The 15,787-nt window shown below is 40.5% G+C and overlaps 1 protein-coding gene across 2 annotated transcripts in view; it reads right to left on the bottom strand.

Annotated features, from left to right (window-relative positions):
• XRCC2 (homolog of X-ray repair cross complementing 2 (XRCC2)) overlaps positions 1-15,787 on the bottom strand; it is a 144,257-nt gene that overhangs the window by 30,661 nt on the left and 97,809 nt on the right. Inside the window, exons 6-7 of one of the 2 annotated variants that reach the window (XM_090002693.1) lie at positions 4,999-5,136; positions 10-79 (exon numbers count right to left, since the gene is read on the bottom strand). In XM_090002693.1, coding sequence (XP_089858819.1) covers positions 10-79; positions 4,999-5,136 — 208 coding nt within the window. The remainder of the gene's footprint in view (positions 1-9; positions 80-4,998; positions 5,137-15,787) is intronic. The other variant, XM_090002694.1, reaches the window with a different exon arrangement.

The following is a 15,787-nucleotide window of genomic DNA, read 5'->3' as shown; positions in this document are numbered from 1 at the left end:
ATATTCTACCTGCCAGGCATTAGGCATACATTCTCCTATGTTGACATTTCCTAAAGATGATGAGCCTGCAAAGGGATTCCTGTAAAGCAGATTGAATATAGTTAAAAATGGAAGAACTCTGCCACTATGAATAATGAATGAAATGAAATTCAAGTTCACATGCCCTAAAATTTCTCTTTGGTGTATGTGTAAACAATCTTTTACCAAATTTAACAACAATTATTCATATCCTAAATGCACTAATAAATTTATAAGCATCAGCAACAGCTTATTTATCAAGAATTGACATTAACTCTTTTTAAAACTAATACAATAGACATAGCCCTGTGCACCCCTTGAAAACATGATTAGTGAAATGGATAAAACTTAGTGACACTCGTTGATAAGGATGGTTCTAGTGCATCCTATTTTTATCATAAATTTCCTACAGTAAAAAATAGCAGTTTACAACCACCAAGGTTATGTAATGAAATATAAGAAACACGAAAAAATGCTTCTTAGGAACTTGCAAAATACACAAGTAGGAACACCACCGAGGACCACTTTATTGGGACGTGATATATCTTGGAATCAGATCTGGATCCATTGTAAAACATGTAATGATTATTGGGACATGATATATCGAGTTTTTAATTCAACCCACGATTTTCCCAAAAACGTGTATATAAAAGAAACTAGATTTTATTTTAACTCTAAACTCACTTGAATCGATCTACACTAGATCCCACCAAGCTAAACTAAGAGAATCCCATACCTTTGTTGTTTCGGAAGAAAAGGAGGAAGAAGTCGTTGAAGAAGAGAGAGGAGACGTTAGAGGAGGTAGCGCTACTGCCTCTCACACGCCTCTCTTTCTTTCTTTTTTCAGCTCAGCCCTCTCTCTCTCCCTCTCTAAAACTCGATATTCAGAGAGAGGAGAACAACAGCCCTTTTATAAATAAAATAGGACTCCTATTGAGGGGACGTCCCTTATGTTTGAAATAGAAAGTCTTCTATTTCCTTATGGAAATAGAAGTCTCTTCTAACCAAACTCTTATATATATATATAATCTTCTTACTATTTTTAAAACTAGTTTATCTTATCCTAAATGGATCATGGATCTTGGCAATGGGTCAAAGATCCATATCAGGATCCACTTTAATGTCAGCCACTATATATTACAATATATATTATATTAATTTCAGACATCAAAAATATAATTATTTAAATAAAAAATTATATTTATTAACTCTAAAAATAGATGAAAATTTGTGAGATGTTACAATCTGACTGCCCTATCTGTTATCTTTCTTCCACTATAATCCAAACCAGCCCCTAGTTTCCTCCTTTATTTTATCTTTCAATTTTTAATTGAATATTATCCCTATTTTTCCTGGTTTCCTTCAAAAACATTTTAACAATCACCCGATACCCTCTGTTATTCATTATGACATCTCCTAGAAACTCCTCCCAGTTTTCTTCTTTCAATCCATCCCTTTCGACTCAGTTGGTCCAAGAGATACTTCATTCCACTAATTTCTTGGTATGAAAATAGAAACTTGTCTCATTTATTCAAGGTCATAATTTGATAGGACATATCAATGAGTCTGATCTGCATCCAGTGGAGTATTTAGTACAAACTGAGAACACAGTCAGTAACACACGCACTCGTATGTCACTTCCAGGGTGAGATGCCTACTAGTTGACAAGCAACTCCAAATGTATTTCAAAACAAGATGATTACAATGGTTCATCATGGGGCTTATATAGGGTTGGGACCCTTCTATTTTATGGCTCACTTCTAATTTATAATACACATTTCCAAGAGGTCATTGGGAGTCCTTAGACCACCAACTTCTACCATTAGCTCAACCCGCATCCTAAGTCCACCATCCTAGTTATCATGCTCTTCTTATCACATATAACCTATGCATGATATCCTTACCCATGTTACTGAAGAAGACTATGCCATGTATGGTGAACACCATGCATGTCATACCTATCATCGCTGGACTCTCAACTAACACTCAAGGGTGTGCCACATTTAGAGTTACTCGTGGTCTTCTATGGATAAGGTCAATTGCGCCAATGGAATGCAACTCCCAATACCCGACGAAAACTATAATTAAAGCAGGTGGGTAGGATAGTGGATAAAAAATTATTAGCCTTATCCAATGTAGGTCCATCCCCAAAAAACATGATTGTGGACCTTGTTCTTCAAGTTTCACTTGAAACTTCACACACCTAGGTCCCTGCTATACTAAATTCCTACAGAACCCTAAAATGCCAAACCAACCTAATGGCTACTAGCTGCTCATCTTGGTTGCAAAATTCAGATCCCATAATCTGTTACCCAAAAATAGAACTCAGCCCTTGTTACAATACAGATCCCAAGATCTGTTCCCAAAACCCAGGTCCTAAATGAATCTTGTAAGCTTTATCTGGGTCCAAGTTTAGGTTCCAATTTGTTCACTCCTGTGCTGATCCTATCTGTTGTAAAGTGGGGTATATCCAATGTCACATGGGTGCGGGTGCGACACGGGTGCGGCGCAATTTTAAAAATTTTGGACACGGGGACTCGGCTATATATATATATATATATATTAAAAAAAGTGCGTGAATGTGCATACAGTACAGTCTGTGCACACAGTCAATGTGACTGTGCACAGCACACCTGTGACAGTGCACAGTGCACAGCAGTGACTGCACAGCACAGCTGTGACAGTGCACAGCACCGTCACTGTGACTGTGCACAGCACCGTCACTGTGACTGTGCACAGCACAGCAGTGACTGCACAGCTGTGCTGTGCACAACACAGCACAGAATTTTCTTTTTAAAATTCTCAGCCCAGAATTTTTTTTAAAAAAAAAAATCCAAAAAATGGACCAAAATGACCCTGGGTGCGTTGACTGCACCCAGGGTCGGGTTGACCGAGTCCGAGCCGCACCCGTGTCGGTGCGTGTCGACGCGGGTGCGTCGACCTTGGAGCCGAGTCCGTGTGACATAGGGTATATCAAATTTAATTTGATATCTTTCTCCCACTCTGTTATTAATTATTTACTCTTAAAATACACTGATCTTTAGAAGACCATCATCATCCCTGTGCCATAGCAAATTTGGTTCCACTAGAAAATTAAGGAAAAAAGAGAAGCAGTGATTACTAGATTTTTAAAGGTTATATCAGGCATTTTACCATAAATTTAGAGTACATTTGAATCCCTCAGATCTTGGACTAGAGATCCAAGGATCTCATGGAGCCTGTGCCACATTAGTGAGCCCTATATATATATATATATTTATACAGGATCTGTGCTAAATACGGCACAGTGCTAAATGAAACATTTTATCAGATTTCTTGTGTTTTTTTTTTAAATTCTAACCGTACAGATGTGTTCAGCATGATTGATTTACTAGAAATCGACATTTTGATCATGCATTTTGGATGGGAAAAAATGATCTTTGGAGCTTCAAAATTTATAAAAATTGTAGGCTGTTGATTTTCGAAACCTTATAAAAACCTATTCATGCATCTGAATCAAATCCTCCAAGAACTGATTTTCATAAAACCAAGCATATAGATTACATCTGTACAGTCAGAATTTTGAAAAAACACAGGAAACCCGATAAAATGTTTCATTTAGCACCATGCCATATTTAGCACGGATCCTGTATCCTAGCAAATGGATCGTGCTGAACACATCTGTGGGGGTCAGATTTGCAAAACATGGCTTGGAACATTGAAAATTAGCACTGTCCGCACCATATGTACTGCAAATCTGACCCCCACAGATGTGTTCAGTATGATCCATTTGCTAGGAATCAGTTGTTGGATCATGGCTTTTGATGAAAAAATAAGATTTTATGAGCCCTTGAAATTTATCAAAATTCTAAGCCATCAATTTTTGAAGCCTTGTGAAAACCTGCTAAGATGTCATAATCAAATGACTAGATTCCTATTAAAAAAGTCATGTAGATCACTTTTTAAAGGTCAGATTCCAAAAAAAAAGAAGAATTAAAAAAGTGAAAAATTAAGGCTGGTTACAACGTATGGAACAGGTAGGAGGAACAAATCAATTTATGAAAATTCTTAGCCATCAATTTTTGAAGTCTTATGAAAACCTGCTAAGATGTCATAATCAGATAGTCCAAAAGAGATACCTATTAAAAAAGTCATGTAGATCACTTTTTTAGGTCAGATTCCAAAAAAAAGTGAAAAATTAAGGCCGTTCACAACACATGAACAGGTAGGAGGAACAAATCAATTTATGAAAATTCTAAGCCATCAATTTTTGAAGCCTTATGAAAACCTGCTAAGATGTCATAATCAGTTAGTCCAAAAGCAGATTCCTATTAAAAGAGTCATGTAGATCACTTTTTTAAGGTCAGATTCCAAAAAAAAGAATTGAAAAAGTGAAAAATTAGGGACATTCATAATGTATGGACATGTAGGAAGAACAAATCAATTTATGAATATGCTAAGCCATCAATTTTTGAAGCCTTATGAAAACCTGCTAAGATGTCATAATCAGATAGTCCAAAAGCAGATTCCTATTAAAAAAGTCATGTAGATCACTTTTTTAAGGTCCAATTCAAAAAAAAAGAATTAAAAAAGTGAAAAATTAAGGTCGTTCACAACGTGTGACATGGGTGCAAGGTGTGACATGGGTGCTTTGGGGGTGCAGAAGCACACATGTACATAGAAACATGCCCTTAATGTCAAAATTGCCAATGGGGTTTTTTGATTAACCACAGCAAAGTTTAGGATCATTATTGAAAGTTTTCAAAACATATATGCATTTTTTAATTATGCTGAAACCACAGGTGCCAATTGAAAATTACCCTTTTTCAAAAAAGATCCCCAAGAAGATTTTCTTAAGAAAGGCCATTTATGTTTAAATTTCACTTAGGAAATCCTTGCGGATTATTGCAAGACGCAACTACATAGTGACCTAAATAATACACACTGACCACATTTATTTTCAACCACACAAATGGTTTTCAACATTCAGCCATAACAAACCTATTATCTTGACATGCTGAAGAACCAACACGTAATATGGTGGTTTTGATGGCTAATACAAGAGCTGGTTGGACATGCAAAAGCTTACGAAGTTCTTGCACAACAGATTCTGTAACACTTTGAAGTGACAGCTGTTTCCTACAAAATCACACGTTAGACATTAAAACAAGTCTCGGATACTTATTGAAGAAAACATACACAGCTAGTAAACAAAGATGAAAAATAACCAAGACTGAGAGGACGAAGATATTTTCTGGTTTACAGACAAAAATAAATAAGAGAATTTCCATTATAATTCGTCGGCACATTCTTAAGTGCATGCTTGTGTAGACCAGTAATATACATGAATTTCAAAAATAGCCATTCTAGTTTTTTATTATTTTGTGCACTAATGCCAACCTCAAGACATGATATGAGAGGAGGTTTATGGGGGGTCCAAAATTGAAACTTCTAAATAAAATCATTTAAAACTTCAAAATATGGGTTTAATTTACACGTTGGACTTTAGGAGACCTTTCCTATTCTCAATGAAAGCTTTTAATTTCTAAGAATCTAAATAAAATCATTTAAAACTTCAAAATATGGGTTTAATTTACACGTTGGACTTTAGGAGACCTTTCCTATTCTCAATGAAAGCTTTTAATTTCCAAGATAGATTTTAGGAAACCGTTTTCTATTATCAACACTTTCCAAAGCTGCCTTGTTGAGAAACTTGTTTTATGCTTTTGGTGGATGAGAGGAAGTTTTATTACTATTAAATGAGAGAGTTTAATGAGAATTTATTCACTTGAAAATAATGTTGTTAAATGCATTATAAATGAATTTAAAGCAAGGGTCTCTTTTTTTTATTTTCCAAAGCAGATTTTTTTAATCCAAAAAATGGACCAAAATGACCCTGGGTGCGTTGACCGCACCGCGTGCCGCACGCGCACCCGCGTCGCGTCGACGTGGGTGCGGCACCTGTCTTGGCGAATCCCTGTGACATAGTTCCATAGGTAGTTTGGAATCTTCTTGTTACTTTTGGCACTATAAAAATGTTTTTGGGTTGTGTCCATTACTTGGGGATGAATAAGAAAAATATGTGTCATTGGGTTCAAATTGAACACCATCCTTCCAAATCTTCTTCATCATCTATTTTTATCTCCTTTTCTACAACTCTATATTGAACATGACAACATGACAACATGCCATTGAATGCTCCCTGAAATGAAATGGGGATCTTCGAAACACGAGCTTAGATTAACAAGGGCAAGTGTCAAGAATGACACTAAAGCATAACCCTTAAAAAGGGTATAACTGGAAATAAAATAAAAATAAAAATGTATTCTTTATTGATATGAAAAACCAATTGCTTAAGAAGCATTGGAATAAAATACAAGAGGGGCTGCACCCCTTTATATACACAGCTGAAAGAGGACTCAATAGAGCTGTTGGAATGTGTCAGTCCAACAGCTCTATTGCTAGTCAAGTCTGGACAGGACTTGACTAGCAACAGTCATTCTAGTTCAAACTGAACTAGATGACATAAAGACAAAAAATAAAAATAAAGGAAAAAATTACAGAAAAGAAAGAAATGAAAAATGTATTTATATATATATATAATAATATAATATTATTATATATACATATATGTACAGTTTTACATTTTAACACTCCCCCTCAAACTTACGGTACAATGAGCGAAAGTTTGTCTAAGAGAAAGTGAAATCGGGGAGCAGCGAGAGGCTTTATAAAGAAGTCTGCTAACTGATATTCTGAAGTGACATATGGCAGATCAATTATCCCGTGTAGATATTCCTCTCTGACGTAGTGACAATCCATTTCGATGTGTTTGGTGCGTTCGTGGAATGTTCTGTTACTGGCAATATAGATCGCACTTTTGTTGTCCCAACACATTTGTGAAGCCTTTGTTGCTTTAGCTCCCATGTCAGCAAGCAGTCGTCGGAGTCAAACTACTTCCATGGTCGTGGTTGCCATGGCTCTGTATTCAGCTTCGGTGGATGAGAGAGATACCTTTTGCTGCTTTTTACACCTCCACGAGATCAATGATTCCCCTAAAAAGACACAAAAGCCAGTGGTTGAGTGTCTGTTATTGGTATCACCTCCCCAATCAGCATCAGTATATGCAATTAAATCAAGAGAAGAGGAGGAAGATAAGAAAAGTCCTCGTGAAAGAGAGGACTTGATGTATCTGATAATACGCATGACTGCTCCCATATGAACAGAAGTAGGAGCATGTTGAAATTGACTTGCTGTATGAACAACATGTGCTATATCTGGTCGGGTAATAGATAGATATGAAAGTGCCCCGACAAGCTGTCTGTAAGGAGTAGGGTCTGCAAGAAGTTCTCCATCATCAATCTTCATTTTAACATTAACAACTTCTGGAGTGTTAACTTTCTTATCATCAGTAATACCAGACCTGAAAACAATATCAAAAGCAAATTTAGTCTGAGATAATAAATATCCTCTAGGAGAATAAGCAACTTCAATGCCTAAAAAATATCTCAACAAGCCCAAATCAATCATTTCAAAATGAGATTTAAGAAGTGTTTTGATTGTTTCAACTCCCTGTTTATCGCTTTCGGTGATGATCATATCATCCACATAGAGAAGAAGCACAATGATCCCTACATCACAATTCTTAATAAACAAAGCAGTGTCAGTTAAACAGAATTGAAAACCAATATCAATCATAACACGACTAAACCTATCATACCAAGCTTTTGGTGCTTGTTTAAGTCCATAAAGAGCTTTTTCTAAGCGAAGGACTTTACCCTTAGGAATACTTAGACCAGGAGGGGGTTCCATATATACTTCTTCAACTAGCTTTCCATTTAAAAAAATATTTTTGACATCCATTTGAAAAATAGACCATTTTTTTATAGAAGCTAAGGCAATTAAGGTTCGAACAATAGTCATACGAGCCACCGGAGCAAAGGTTTCTTCATAATCAATCCCATATTCTTGGGCATAACCTTTGGCTACTAAACGGGCTTTATATCTTTCAAGAGTACCATCACTCTTGGTTTTAATTTTATAAACCCATCGACATCCTATAGTTTTCTTCCCTGGAAGAAGATCTTGAATATTCCATGTAGAAGCCTTTTCAAGTGCATCTAATTCAGCTTTCATGGCTTCTATCCATTTGATATCATTTTTTGCTTGAAAATATGTGGATGGTTCTTCATATGAGTGAATTAATGCAATAACTGCCCTATATGTGGGTGAGAAAGACTCGTATGATACAAACTTTCCTGGAGGCCTCGAGATTCGGGATGATTGTCTAGTTGGAATGTTAGAATATTTCTCAAGTGCACATGGAGGATTAGACTCTTGTCGCCTGGAATATTGAATACTAGTATCTCTATGAACTTCTTCATTTTCAACATTAAGATCAATAATTGTTTGATCATCATCAAAGTTACAGTCAAGGTCATATTCATCAGATGTTGATGTTAGATCTAGCAAAAAGGAGTACTCAGTGACGTCTTTTAATTTTCTAAAATCAAAGAAGCTCTCCTTTTCAAGAAAGGAAACATTTCTAGACACATATAGTTTATTATTTTTGAAGTCAAAACATCTATAACCTTTCTGATTTTCAGCATATCCTAAAAAGGCACAGGGAATCACACGAGGGGAAAGGTTATCATTTTTGTCAGTAAATATGAAACATTTGCACCCAAATATTCTTAGTCTAGAGTAGTCTGGAGAAATGTTCATAAATTTTTCAATGGGAGTGATATTTTGTAACGAATAAGATGGCATCCTATTAATGAGATAGGTGGTAGTTAAGGCAGCTTCTGCCCAAAAGTCTTTCGGGACTTGATTTGCTATTAATAAAGTCCTAGTGGTTTCTATAATATGGCGATGTTTTCGTTCTGTCAGTCCATTTTGTTGAGGTGTATAAGGACAAGATCTTTGATGTGTGATGCCATGCAATTTAAGATAATTTTGAAAATCTGTGGATAAAAACTCTCCCCCTGAATCTGTGCGAAAAATAGTAATATCATTTTGAAACTTGTTTTTAACCATATTATGAAAAGTTTGAAAGTATGAAAATACTTCAGACTTATGTTTGAGAAAGTACATCCACGTATGTCGGGAGAAATCATCGACAAAAATAACATAGTAAACAAATCCTCCTTTAGAAATTACTGGTGCAGGACCCCAAACATCCGAGTGTATTAATTCAAGTGGTCTTGAAGAGAAAAAGGTTCTGTTCTGAAATGGTAATCTTTTCATTTTGCCGAGAATACAATCTTTACAATCAAATGATTCAGAGTTACAAAATTTCCCTAGATTTGGAAAATGTTGGATTTTGGCTATATGTGGGTGACCAAGTCTCTTATGCCACAGTTCCAACTCTATTTTTTGAATATTATAACAAAAAGCTTTCTTCGGCATTTCCAAAAAATCCATGTAATAGAGTCCTCCTTCTCTATGACCTTCCCCAATCAGCTTGCCTGACTGGCGATCCTGTACCCAACAACCATGAGAAGAAAAAGAAATATTACACCCATAATCAGAAATTTGAGATACAGATAAAAGATTTAAATTTAATTTGGGAACATGTCTAATTTCTGGAATAAAAAATTTTTTTGTTTTATAAATTTTTTCAAAATCTCCTATTCCTTCTATTTCAAGAGAAGTCCCATCAGCAGTAAAGACCTTTGACACACTTGTTTTATTTTTAACACATTTGGATAGACTTTGATTATTTGGGGTCATATGAAAAGATGCACCAGAGTCAAGAAGACAAGAAATTTTACCTAGATCAGAAAAAGATGAGGCTGCTGCGCCGGTTGAAGCTTCAGATGAGGAAGAGGCACCTTTGATGAGAGGCTGAAGAATCTCCATTAGTTGGGTCAGGGAAACTGGTGCATCCTGATCTTTAGGCTCCGATTCAGCAATTGCAGCTCTTTTTTCTCTCAGCTCCTTAAGTTTGGGACATTGTGGCCTGTAGTATCCCGGTTCATGACAGTGATGACAAATAACTTTCTTATCATAGTCACCATTTTGTCGGTTAAAGTGAGGAGGCCTATATGATCGAACATGATTCACTGGTCTAGACACGGCTAAAACGGAATCATCTTCAATTTTTAAAGAACCTTTCCGGAGACGATTTTCTTCCATTGTTAACTCTTCAATAGTTTCAACAATAGAAGGAATTTTTCCCCGGTGAAGTAAGGCCGATTTAGTGGTTTCAAATTCCGGCCTTAATCCAGTGATAAACTGGTAAAAATGTTCAGCATCGAGTTGTTTCTGACGAAGCTCGATGTCTTCGGCACAATGCTACTTTGGTTCTAAAAGGGAAAGTTCGCACTGATTTAGAGTTAGCGGCAGTGGTGTTCGCACTGAAGATATGGAGACATTACTTGTATGGGGAGCAGTTTGAAGCATTCACCGATCATAAGAGCCTTAAGTACCTATTTTCGCAGAAGGAATTGAACATGAGACAACGGCGTTGGCTTGAATTCCTCAAGGATTACGACTTCACCCTCTCCTACCACCCAGGAAAGGCGAACGTCGTGGCTGACGCTCTCAGCCGCAAAGCACCGGAAGTTTCGATTAATGCCTTATTCGCTGGATGGAGGTTGGTCGAAGACCTAGCCCCTTGGGAACCTTTCGCAATCACTCAAGGTTCAATCGGTTTATCCCACCTTGTTGCTCAACCTTAGCTACTTGCGAGGATCATCAATGGACAGAAAACGGATGCACGCTACGAGAAGTTGAAGGCTCAAGCGGTATTGGCAGATACACCTTTTCGTCTGAAGGAGGATGGAAGTATATGGTTGAGGGAGCGCCTTTGGGTTCCTGACGACCCGATTCTTCGAGATGAAATTTTGGCGGAGGCCCACAAGTCTAGATACACCATTCACCCGGGTAGCACGAAGATGTTCAAGGACCTACAACGCAGTTATTGGTGGAGCGGTATGAAGCGAGACGTGGCTGAGTATATCTCGAGGTGTTTAACGTGTCAGCAAATCAAGATCGAGCACCAGAGACCCGGTGGGGTCATGCAGCAGATAGAGATCCCTCTATGGAAGTGGGAGGATGTTACCATGGACTTCATAGTCGGTCTACCGAGGACGCGGAGGAAGCATGATGCGATTTGGGTGATAGTCGATAGACTCACCAACTCTGCTCACTTCCTACCTATCCGTCTCAACCAATCGTTGGATAGTCTCGCTGATCTCTATGTTAGAGAGATTGTGAGATTGCACGGTGTTCCAGTCTCAATTATCTCCGATCGTGATCCTAGATTCACTTAAAGGTTTTGGAGACAACTTCAGTTGGCGTTGGGCACAAAGTTAAAGTTTAGTACTGCGTTTCACCCTCAGACAGACGGGCAGTCGGAGCGTACGATTCAAACCTTGGAAGACATGCTTCGAGCCTGTATGATGGACTGGAAGGGAGAGTGGGATTCCCACATCAGTTTGGCGGAGTTCGCGTATAACAACAGCTATCATGCGAGCATCGGGATGGCCCCATATGAAGCTTTGTATGGGAGGCCATGTCGATCACCTGTTTACTGGGACGAGGTTGGCGAGCGAAAATTGGAGGCACCTATAGTCTTGCAACACTATACTCAACAAGTGCAGATGATTCGAGAACGACTCCGTACCGCTCAGAGTCGGCAGAAAAGCTATGCAGATAGACGCCGACGAGAGCTTGTCTTCGATATTGGCGAGATGGTTTTTGTTAAGGTATCTCCAACGAAGAGCGTATTTCGGTTCGGGAAGAAGGGAAAGCTGAGTCCTAGATACGTCGGACCGTTCGAAATCCTGGAGCGGATTGGAGAAGCAGCTTATCGCGTGGCATTACCTCCGCAGTATGCTCAGATCCATAATGTTTTTCACGTATCCATGTTGAGGAAGTATGTTCACGATCCATCGCACATCATTCATTATGATGATGTGGACATTAGAGGGGACTTGACATTCGAAGAAAGACCAGTGGAGATCGTCGACCGTCGTGACCAAGTGCTTAGATCAAAGACCATTTCCTTTGTAAAGGTTCGGTGGCAACATCATGGAATTGACGAATGTACTTGGGAACCTGAGAACGATATTAGGAAAAAATATTCTGACCTGTATTTTGATTCTTCAAGGTAATAAATATTTCGCGGACGAAATTCTTTTAAGAGGGGTAGGATGTAAAACCCCATAAAAAAAAAAAAATCTGTTTGGACACGGGCCGGGTCGGGTCCGGACCAGACCCGGGCCCCCTTTTTATTTTAGGGTTTTCAAAAGTAAAAACCCGAGCAGTCGGGCGCCGCAACCCCCCCCTTCTCCCCCTTCGTTCTGGGCTGGATAAGGAAACCCATCGAGGGTTTCCCCTTTCGGGTGCCCCCTGCGACTTTAAGAGAAAGGATGGAGGGCGAGGGGGGGATCACGCCTCCCTCTTCTCTTCTCCTCCCTCTCGCAGCCCTCACCCCCCTTCCACGTCGGTCTCCTCTCTGCTGCGCACGTCGCCGACGCCGGCCACCGCCTCCCAGGTTAGTACTCTTCTCTTCTCCTCCCTCTTCTCCTCCTCACCCCCCACCCTGTCACCTCGCCGGGAGGCCGGCAGGCGGCTCACAGCCACTGTCGCGGCCTCCCACCGCCACCCTGTGTCGCCAGGGCCCCGACAGGTGGCCTACGCGGCCCCTGTCGTCCCTGTCTCCCTCTGCGATTCGCCGGAGTGCCGGCAGGGGACCGGTGGCCCCTGCGGCACCCCTTTTTGCTGCCACCTTGTGGCTTTCGGCAGGGGCTGGCCCCCTGCCGTCTGGTGCTGTCGGCAGGGGTGGCCCCTTGCCGACCTGTGTTGTCGGCAGGGGCTCAGCCCCTGCCACATCGTGCTGTCGGCAGGGGTTGGCCCCTGCCGACCTGTGCTTTCGGCAGGGGCTGGGCCCCCCTGCCGTCTGGTGCTGTCAGTAGGGGTGGCCCTTGCCGACCTGTGTTGTCGGCAGGGACTCAGCCCCTGCCACTTCGTGCGGTCGGCAGGGGTGGCCCTTGCCGACCTGTGTTGTCGGCAGGGGCTCAGCCCCTGCCACTTCGTGCTGACGGCAGGAGTTGGCCCCTGCCGACCGATGCTTTCGGCAGGGGCTGGCCCCCTGCCATCCATGTGCTTCTGGCAGGGGTTGGCCCCTGCCATCCTTATGCTTCCGGCAGGGGCTGCCCCCCTGCCATCCATTGTTGTCGGCAGGGGCTCAGCCCCTGCCACTGTGTGCTGTTGGCAGGGGTTGAGCCCCTGCCACTTCTTGTTGTCGGCAGGGGCTCAGCCCCTGCCACTGTGTGCTGTTGGCAGGGGTTGAGCCCCTGCCACTTCTTGCTGTCGGCAGGAGCTCAGCCCCTGCCACTTCTTGCTGTCGGCAGGGGCTCAGCCCCTGCCACTGTGTGCTGTTTAGGCAGGGGCTTGTCCCCCGCCGCTTGTCTGTTTTCGGCCAGCAGGGGCACACCCCTGCTGCCTCTCTTTTTCTATAGGAAGGCCTGTCTTTCTTTTTCTCCGCATTATTATTAACATAGCACTGTTGCAGACCTCGCATCGGACCCCCGCTCTGGCTCCGCGGCCCGAGCCTCGTATCATCTACACACGTAGACGCACGCAGTTGCACGACATCCCGAGGTAGGAGAAAGTCGCACGAATAGTATGTATGAACAAAATAAAATAAGACTTCTGAGATAGAATAGTTATTTTGCATCTGAAGAAATATTGACTGGTCAAAGTTTACTATTTATGATTCTTTTGAAATTGCATAATGTAAATTCCTTGGGTAGACTCATCAAGTAGTTTAATTGACATGCCTGTTTACGTGTAAGATTACTTAACTGATAATTGTCTATTTTGCATGATTACTCCTTTGAAACTGCATTACTTAAGGTAGACTTTGTGAATAGACTCAGAATGCACTGCAATTGCTATTGTAATCGAACCTTAAGACAGGTACGATATGAATTTTATGTAAGATCATGGAGTGTATTAAAGTATGAAATTTACACTTTATTGGTTTTGATGTGATAATATCGGCCTCCACAAGCCAATTGCTCAGAAAAGCAAAACATGTCATGTAGGAAACAAAAGAATCATAAACCATTATGTTGCCCTCTCATCGTAGTTGTACCTCTAGGAAGGTACGATCGTACTTTTGGACAAGTACGTCCCATGTGGGTTACGATGGTGGGATGATGAGGTTGTGGCAACCTCGATGAATGCTATTAGCAAAATGCTGAGATCACATAAAATGGTGACCATTTCGCCTTCACAGGCAAGATGCTCGAGTGGGTCTAATGGACCAGAGCATGTAGGATGGGACGGCGGTTAAGAAACCCCCGTCGTACCCATCCGATCTTCACGGTTCATCAAGGGAGAGGATGGATGGTACAAAGACTCCGATGGACAGGTTGTTAACAACCACCCCACGAGCAAAAGACTCAGTTTTCCCCAGTCATCGGAGTTAGGGGAATTGGGATTACCATAAATTATCCTAGGTGGAAATTCCCAGGCACTTCTGCAGAAGTTGGATGCATCCATGGGCCATGAATGCCTTTGGGGATTTACTCTCTTGGTCACTGACCCTCCCCTTAGGAGCGGACTCAGTCAGCCATCCGGGTTAATGAAAACACCTGACATAATAAACCCCCGGATCGGTCTCGGCTGTTTCTACGTTTCGCGTCTGTGCGTACCCACAGGCCAGTTAATATCAGAACTTAAAGAATATATTCAGGAATAGATATAGATGACTGAGACTTACACTGCTTCTCTTTGCACTTATTACATTTGATAGAATAGACTACAACTGCTTTAATTGCTTAAATATCATAACTGTTTATCTCATGAATGTCCTGTTTTATTTTCATTCTACTTATCTGTTCGTGCACCTACTGGTTTGTTATGAAACTGACTCATTTCATGGGCAGGTGAGGAGTAGGACTTTACTGGCAGTCGATGGTGTGGTGCAACATGGATCAAGATTTGTCTTCTTTCTGCTGGCGGCGTGGCTCTGAGACTTTTTGGAGTTTTTCTTAGATTTATTGAACTCTGGAATAAAATGCTTATTTTGTAATAAACTGTAGATTTTAATCTATTGCCTTATTTCTTAAATTCCTTTAATTTGTTGCACACGTGAATGATGGTTTTTCAGCTAACGTACCCAGGATTGTTGACTTGTGTTCCTTTCTAAATGTCTTCCGCTGTTGTTTTTAAATATTAAACTTTAAATCTTTGAAAGGTTTTTCGATAAGGTTTTCGAAATCACAAGTCGAAATTTTGGGGCGTTATATTCTTCCCAAAGTTCGGACAACCCATTGTAATATTCACGAATAGTTTTGTCTCCTTGTGTCATCATTCAAACTTTTTCTTGGAGGTTGCACACGTGTGCAATATCTTTAAGGGAATACATATTCTTAAGGTATTCCCATGCCTTATCAGCATGATCAAATTTGGCAAGACTTGAGCATTTTTTAATGTCAACGCTATTGATAAGTCATGACATTATCTTCGCATGAGATATTCTCCATTCTTTCCATTTCTTCTCGTATGAGGCAATAGCCTTGATTTTCTCTTCTTCCGATAGATGGACCTCTTTATCTCCCTCTTTTTTAGTAAGAGATAGCTTAGGTTCCGAATCGGAACCATCCACAATCCCCCATAAGCCTTTTCCCCATATATGGTGCTTCATGATTGAAGCCCATGTTACATAGTTCGTATCGCTTAGTTTCATAGGCATGATGGTGACTTTATCATTGTCATCCATCGATTACAAGGAGAGAAAGAATAGGGATAGAAGAGAAACAAGAAGGAAAAT

The sequence above is a fragment of the Nuphar pumila genome, chromosome 4, assembly GCF_984573655.1.
Source record: "Nuphar pumila chromosome 4, dmNupPumi1.hap1.1, whole genome shotgun sequence".
Classification (NCBI taxonomy): domain Eukaryota; kingdom Viridiplantae; phylum Streptophyta; class Magnoliopsida; order Nymphaeales; family Nymphaeaceae; genus Nuphar; species Nuphar pumila.
Note: the sequence above shows the minus strand (reverse complement) of the source record. Positions and strands in the feature narration are given on the sequence as shown.